Source organism: Musca autumnalis, unplaced genomic scaffold (genome assembly GCF_047663935.1).
Source record: "Musca autumnalis isolate F117 unplaced genomic scaffold, ASM4766393v1 scaffold_3, whole genome shotgun sequence".
Taxonomy (NCBI): domain Eukaryota; kingdom Metazoa; phylum Arthropoda; class Insecta; order Diptera; family Muscidae; genus Musca; species Musca autumnalis.
This window is the reverse complement of record NW_027411866.1, coordinates 4144419-4152828: the sequence shown is the minus strand read 5'-3', so window position 1 is coordinate 4152828 and position 8410 is coordinate 4144419. Positions and strand designations below refer to the sequence as shown.

Here is an 8410-nt window from a genome sequence, read left to right as displayed (position 1 = left end):
AATTTTTCAAGGCTTACTATATTCACTTTGCATTCCTTGATTTCCTAAAAAATCGCCTAGAGACATATTATCGGCATTTACAGGTCCGAGATCAGTCTCGGACCGATTAGTTTCCAAGAATTGCTAACCCTAGCTGTTCTTCAGAACTCCCTTAAACATTTCCACAGAAATTGCTTTGTGAACTCGTCGACATAATAAATAAACCTGAAACCACGACGTGCTTCGCTGTGGCGGCTTTCTGGTAGTCTTATTCCGCCGAAGAAGGGCATTACATAAGGTTGAAATACAGTGAGTTACAGTGAAAAGTATCCACCTTAGTTTCTTTCATTAAAACTGCAATTGCTAACAGTAAACTAATGAAAATTATTTTGTTTTTTAGCCACTGACCATGAAAAAAAACAACAAAACCAAACACAATAATTATACCGTATATAAAATATATTGATTTTATATCACGAGTTTGCTTTAAAATCTGTAGGTACCGTAACGTGGGCTTATACCAAATCATTGGCATATACCAAACATTTTTGGCAACCAAACTTCCTCATAAAGGACACAAAATATTAAATTATGTTAAAATAAGTTTGAAAGAAATTTTTGAAAAAGTTTTAGAGTTATCTTACACAATTTGAAGCTTTTGGCCCATTATCTTAGGAAGTATTGACTTATCCGGAACAAAATGTACCTTAGTAAATGAGGCCGCTCCGACAATCTGCTGAAAAAGAGTCAAAATAATGCTAGAGGAGCTCCTAAACTTTACTTTATCTGAATTTTGTGTGGGAGGTACCCGAAGGAGTGGACCGATATAGCCTATATTTCAATCGCATACTGGACTGGATGAAATAATACGATGCGCAAAGCCTGCATCAATCAAAAACTCCCTGCGAGGATTATCTTGTGGATTTGCCATTTTGGTTGGTGCCGTCAGGGTTTCTTGGAGCTTTTAGGCCAATATCTCAGGAATTATGAACTTCCGCAAGAAAAACATTGTACCGTCATAAAGGGAGCCGCAAGGAAAACTTACTGAAAAAAATTGCAAAATAATCCGAGAGGAGCCCTTAAACTTCACTTTATCCGAATTTTGTGTGGGAGGTGCCCGAAGGAGTGGACAGATATAGTTCATATTCGAACCAGATCTATATCTGGAAGGAAGAATACGATGTGCAAAGTTTTGACCAAATCGGTTGCTCCCTTCGAGAGTTATCGTTCAGACCATTTTACAGAAAAATTTTGAACTTTTGTGGGGGAGGTACCAGAAGGAGTGTACCGATATGGCCCATCTTCGAACTTAAACTAAGTTTGGACAAAATATTACGATACCCAAAATTTGGTTCGACTCGTGGAACTGTTCGAGAGTTATCGTGCGCACAAGCCAGACAGACAGACATTTTTCGTATCAAAATGTATATACCCTTCTAGCCTAAAGGCTGAGGGTATAAAAATAAACATCGATTTCTACCTCACAGTGGAAAGTATCCACACTAAAAGTTTTATTTAACAAAAAGGATTTCTTATGGAGTATTTTGGTGACAAATATAAGAATTCATACCATCTAAAGTATAGGAACCCTGAAAAATTAAGAATGGGGAAAAAGTACTGTGCCTACTTTTGCCACCGCTTTTAAGGTATCTCATCTATAAAGAGGAAAAAGAATCGCAACAGCCGTAGTGGAAGCGATAACAGCGATGATACTCATTGTCCACAATCGTCGGCTAATGAAGCTCCTTCTGTAATCAATATGGAAATTGATGCAAATGATGGATGCCACATAAATGACGTGGGCCGTTATGTTGGACGAGGTCATCAACTGGCAGCTGAAAAGAGAAGGGATATTCTTCTCCGACCATGGGTTACTGATGCTAAGTATGATTTTCAAAATTATGCATAAAGTTTACAAATAAAATTCAACTTTGCTTGGCTAGCTTTTAAAAGGTACTGAGTACTGTTTCCACCAGTTCCTGAAACTGTCCGAGGAGTATTCATGATCCGGCCTTTTTTAAGATATAAAAATATCCACGAAGACTGCAAAAAGCATGCAGCCGCTGCACGAGAAAGTCAAAGAAGATAATAGAAATATAATTTCATCAATTATTTCATGCGTTATATTTTGCGAAACTCACGACATGCCATTCATAGGCAAGGAACAGGATGGAGGCGTGCTATTAGATTTAATAAACATGAGGATCGGTGACACTATATTGAAAACCCATATAGAGGGTAAAGTAAGAGAGGAGTTCGTAGGATTTACAGAGCTTACATCACAAGACGCATGCATTGCTGCAGAAATAGACAAATTTCAACAAATGAACAACGGATTAACATCGGAATATTGCGTTGGATTCGGCTTCGATGGCTGTTCTACAATGGCAGGTAAAGAAGGCGGATTACAAGCCATTTTAAGAAAAAAAGTATACCCGCCACAATACTTTCATTGCGGTAGCCACGAACTGAATCTTGTTGTAAATGACGTAAAGAAATACTGTTTCTACAATAAAAGATGTTATTAACTTATTCCGAGAATCGACAACGCGTAAAAATTATGCTCCTAATATATCCCGTTTGTGTGAAACAAGATGGTCTGAAAAGTACAAAGCCATCAGAAAATTTGCTCAAAATTGTACTGATATTGTCAATGCTTTAGACAAGCTTTTAATAGAGGGAAACTCTAGCACAAGAACGACAGCATACCAGTTTTATTCTGCGGTTACAAGACCAGTGTGCATCACAGCTTTAATGACAGTTGCAAAATATTCTGCTTTACTGGAACCTACAGCAAACATTTTGCAAACAAAGTCAATAGACTTCATTGCGCTTGGTCAGCACATCGAAAGCATTTTGTGTGTGCTTCAAAATGCAGAAGGAATCGCAGAGGAATTGATTGGCAAATCGTTAATGATTTCAACTGACCTTGGAGTAGAATTGGCTCTGCTACGTTTAGTTGAAAAGCAGAAGAACAGAAGTAATCCAGCAGCAGCTGATGAAAATGAATACTGGCGACGCTCTATAATTATACCGTATCTGGATTCACTAACAACATCTTTTCAACTACGATTTTCAAATGATAAGACTCTGGCTTTTGCACTATCTATATTGCTCTTATTGCATATGATTAAATGTTCTACGGAAGAGGTACATAATAACTCTAAGCTTTTCCAACAGATGTGTGGCCTATATATCGAAGGTGAATTGATTATTTGGTACAATCTCTGGAAGAAAAAGAAATTGTGCGAGCAAGACTTGAAAGGTATTGAAGTTATTGACCTATTTAAAGACACAAACGAATTTCTGCCTACGATACAAAAATAAATTTCTATTCTGAGTGCTTTACCATGTACAACAGCTCCTTTAGTACACTTCGTAGACTTAAAACGTGCTTGAGGAGCACAAGTGGAGAGAAAAGGCATTCCGGACTATGCCTGATAAGCGCGCACAAACAAATCGTTAAATAAGACCGTATGATTCAGAAGGAAATAATTTAAAAATTTGCAGAATATACGAGGTGTTTGTTGGTATTGTAACGTAAAAAACGATTAAAAATTAAAACTTCTGATACTGAATTCCATGAATTAAGTTGGAGATTCAAATTTGACTTCCCAACTTAAAAATATTATTACTCAAAAAATAATATAAACACTTGGACCATATTTTGTAAACAGCTAGCCAGGTATCAGTTCTAAATTTCTGTGCTTCATAAACTCAAAAATTTGTTTTGTTGAATTATGCCAAACTTACAGTAAATGAGCTGTAACTCGATGAGTTTTAGAGATATCAGCATGAAAATTTGACACAAGATAAGGGAGAAGTCGTAGAAAAAAAAAACAACTCAGAAAACGCATTTTTTGAGTTAACTTAGACGCATCTGCCATACATCTTATGGAGAGTTTTCATTTATTTCTATCGTCCCGTTATTGAAAGCTTTGTCTTCTGAAGAGTCATCCTTGGAACTGGTTCACGAAGAAAGTTATTAGGTCGACGATCTCAGCTCTTACCTGTTCTATTTCAGTAGTTTACTTATGTAATACCCATTTTTCAAACATTGTAAACTCTTTTGAAACCCTGTGTAATTGTTACAGTACTTTTTAAGTACATTTTACAATATGCTAACTTTTTTACAAATTATCTACTTGAAATTATCGCATATTATTGTTATCTTATCTTTGCATTGCATGCTAATCACTCATCATTGCATGGTTGTGGTCGTCACAGCTGTCATTTGTGAGTAATTTTCTAATAGCACGCATGCAATTCCTCTTGGCGGTGCTTCTTATTTGTTGCGGGGTTTTGTTGGGAACAATTTCACAAGTAGCTGAGTTCTTTGAGAAGTCTCAACAGACTCTTTTACAAAATGAACTACAGGGGAAATTATTAACAGGGTTACCTCCACGATTTTCTCTTTTTAAATGATTATAATTTTAAAAAATATATAAAATATTATTGTATTATTCTCTATTATTTATTATTTTATATTTTTAATATATTTAATATTTTGTAATTTTATTAGAAATCTTCACGAATATTTGGCAATCAAGTCTTTTCCCCTTAAATTTAACACTCAAATGCGTTTTCCCCTTATTTAAAATGAACAGCCACTCGGTGAACAGAGCACGCATTTGTTTGATGAATATGAGAGCAAACCGGCAAACTCTCCATGCAGTTGTTCTCCCTCTCTCTAAATATTTACTCTCTTACACATAGACCGTTATAAAAGTAAACCACACTACTGTGCAAGATTCATTCGTGGTTGAACAACTTAACAGTGAACAACACAACAAGTGGAAGATAACGGTCAAAACAAACCGAGAAAAAATAAAAACTAATTGAGAACAAAGAAGTGGTGTTTAAGAATTTGCAAAAACGTTGTTTATAAATAAAGAAGACCTAAAAAAATAAATAAACAATACAAAAAGTGCAACGACTGAAGAATACGAAATTCTTTCAAAGATAAAATAAATAAAAAAGAAGAAAAAACACTAACAACAAAGTCAAGCAAAAAATTGCAGCAATTTGAGAAGAATATTCTGGAATTCAAGCAAAGAGAACAGAGCAAACTCTTTAGTTTTTTGTAAAGCTATCAACAAGAAGAAAACAACGGTGGTGGTTTAACGAAATCCTAACAAAGTGCCTTCGAAGCAAAAAAGCAACGCAGTCCCAGTGATTCCTTTGTATTGATTTTTTTTTCGCTTAAAGAAGTGACGTAAAATTTTAATTATTTCACCATGGCTTTTATGATGCCCGTAATGAAGAACAACTATGACATCTATAAGGATAGTCGTTCTCGTAAAACTTCGGAATGCTCCAATGGACCCACATCAGGACCAGCTGGCACACCATCTGTGGCCTCGGCCATGGGTGTGAGTAGTACCCAAGCCACACGCAGGCAACGTATGAAATCGGAAAGTTTTGCTTCCTCACCCAGCCACACGTATCGCATGCAAATGCAACGTTGCCAAAGTCAAAAGACTTTTCCACGCAATGCTTCCCGTGCCTCACAGTGCTCCACATCGGACACATTGTCACCAACACGTTCCTTTTATCAGGCCTCCGTCAGTCCGCCAAAAGCTAACAAGGAAAACGCAGGTTCCCAACCCGATCTAACCAAATTCCACTTACGTTTGGTGGAGAAGTTACGTAAATCCTTTCGCAAGGATTCCGCTAAACGTTCCTGAAAGACTGGTCTGTTGTCAAGGGAACAAGAACAGCAACAACAGGAAGAAGAATGTAGTAATAATTGTTGTCAACAAAACGAAAATAAAGCAGAAACCCCAGCAGAAAGCATACAATGTAGTAAAGATAGTTGTAAGGATCCTGCGACGCCTGAGGCGGCGTCAGAGGATGGAGGCCATACGGATAGGCCGAATGGCCAGCCAGGGACAACTATCATTACAACAACACAAAAAACACCAACAGATGACAACAAGGAAATGCATTACGATAATGCATCCACAACAGCAGCAGCAACAGGAGGAGCCGGTAGCAGCTTTACAATGCCTGCACCAAAATTTAAGTCTCACTTTGGTCATCGTTTAACGGCCCCTTTGGCCAAATGCCACAAAAAATTGGCCAATTTACATTTACACCATTATCATCACAATCAGGGCCAACAGCAGCAGCAACTGTATCTGCAGCAAGCTGAGAAAAGCAACATGACCCTACAATTGCTGAGTTCTAGCTCCACAGTGGAATTATATAGGCAACAAGAATCGGAGACTTCAAGCTTGTGTACCTCGGAACACAAGCAATTGCTAAAGCATCAACAGCCTGTAATGGTAGATACCACCAGCAGCAAAACCAAATCACCTGAAAAAACTTATGGCCAGTTAAGAAATGCCCGGAGAAGAAAACGCCTGTCCTTTATGAGAAGAAATAGTAAAAGTGCCCCAGGCTAACATTAGAAAGTCAATGTTTTGGGGGATATTGGATAATTCTACAACAAAAATAAGACGCAAAAATTGGCGTGTTTGTTTGGCATGATTATGTGACATGATCGTTGCATGATTATCAAATGATTCTTCTTACCAACCGGCCGGAGAGTGGGCCGGGGGGTGGAAATAGAGACATTTATTAATGTGTAAAACCCCCCAAACGATTTGCTTTGCCAAAGGAAAGTTTTCTGTTTTTGTGAAAATTGAACGCTTTACATGCATTTGGCCAACCCCAAGCAACCATACATGACGTTCTTCTAATGGATGGACGGACGAATGGATGGTATGTTGATATTTTAATTGGCATATTGCCCAATTCTTTTTTGTTTTTGCTGTTGTTGTTATTATTTTATAATAGAAGAGGAAAAAAATGTTGACGAAAACATTTGTTGTTAATCATGCATTAGCAGATGTGCTCTGCTTGGTTTGGTGGTTTGGCAGAAATGCATTACAGGAATTTGAAATGGTGATTTTTATGTTTTGCAAAGAATAGCAAAGAACAAAAAAAGGAAACCTTTAAGGGAACTGAAATATCAAAATAAACAAAAATTTTAAATAATAGAAAATTTAAACAAAATTCTTTAAATAATAAAAAAGAAAATATCACAACGATGGTTGGGCGAGACTATAAAAAAGACTGAGTACAATAAAAAATATTATTTTATATTAATTTTTATTCCATTTAAAAAGAAAAAAAGCAGTTAAAAAATAAGGCAACATTTTGGCTCATACCATTTTTCAAGGGTTCATTTGAAAAATTTTAGGAACCACTAAATTCTTTTTCTAATTTTGAAAGATTTTGTCAAGCATTAAAATTAGTGACGTAGAAGATTGATTTGTAAAAAATATACATTTTAAATTTTTCTGAGAGGACTTGAACAAATTTTCTCCTAGAAATGATTAAATTAATGTTACCCGGCTTTTCAAATCTCTCCTAACCATCTCCTTTTTGAGATTTTTTCTTCATCAACATTTTACTATTATATATAGAAAATTATGATGTTATTTTATAATAGAAAAAACAAATATTTCAATATTATTTTTAAATCTCAGGACCAAGAAAAAATATTTAGTTTATTAAAAGTTTTGGTACTTATATAATTCGTTAATTATTAAAAAAACAGGCTTCCTTATTTGGGAGTCAGCACAAGAAAGTTTTGATCCCAGAATTTGTATGATTTCAAAATTAAATAAACTAATACTGCCAAATATCACAACAACAACAACAAAAATCCCATTTATAAACAAAAATTATAACATTTTGACATTTATGATATGATGGACTCAGACCAATATTTTTCCTAATAAAATAAATAAATCTATTTTATGTATTAAATACATTTTGTAAAAAGAACAATGTAAATATTAAAAAAATATCTATAGCAAAAGAACGTTATTTTTATACTTAAAGATGCTTGAAAAAAAAAAAAACATTGAATTTCAATATTATATATTTATTAATCACCAGCAATATCCCTCGTATCTTCTTGAAACAAAATTTGAAAATATCTATTTTGTTAAATCATAAAAAATACTACGAAAAATTAATGTTTATCACATGTTTTCTGCTTTAAATAATATAACCCAATATAATATACAAACGTATACAAATCAAATAAAATAATCATATATATTTATATGTAATAATAACAAAATATATATTTATTTTTTGTTATATTAATTATATTTTATGTTTGAAAAAAAAAGAAGAAAAATATATAATAAACAAATAACAATTTTGAAAATTAAAAAAAAACAGCAATGTGTTTTAATTAAAAAAATGGGTCAGGGAATAATTGCAATTGCATATTATTACACGTTTTATGAACTGTAATGGGTCGATAATTTTTCAAATAAGTACCTTGAAAAAAAGTACTTAGGTCAATTCTAATAGAACTTTTGTCTTAAAAGCCGAAATCATTTTTTAAATTGCCGCTTAAATTTTGATCCTCTTATTTTGAGATCTCATCTTCCACCTGATCTTGTCA

The 8410-nt window shown here is 34.5% G+C and overlaps 1 protein-coding gene across 1 annotated transcript; it reads left to right on the top strand.

The window, feature by feature from the left end:
- Positions 1-4604: 4604 nt before the first annotated feature.
- On the top strand, positions 4605-6971 carry LOC141396532 (uncharacterized). Its single transcript, XM_073972084.1, has one exon. It carries the CDS (start codon positions 5217-5219, stop codon positions 5664-5666), a length of 450 nt encoding a protein of 149 aa, XP_073828185.1. The 5' UTR covers positions 4605-5216; the 3' UTR covers positions 5667-6971.
- The last annotated feature ends 1439 nt before the right edge of the window (positions 6972-8410 follow it).

Coding starts and splice junctions, on each gene's coding strand:
- LOC141396532 (XM_073972084.1), top strand. CDS start 5,217: ATGGCTTTTATGATGCCCGTAATGAAGAACAACTATGACATCTATAAG.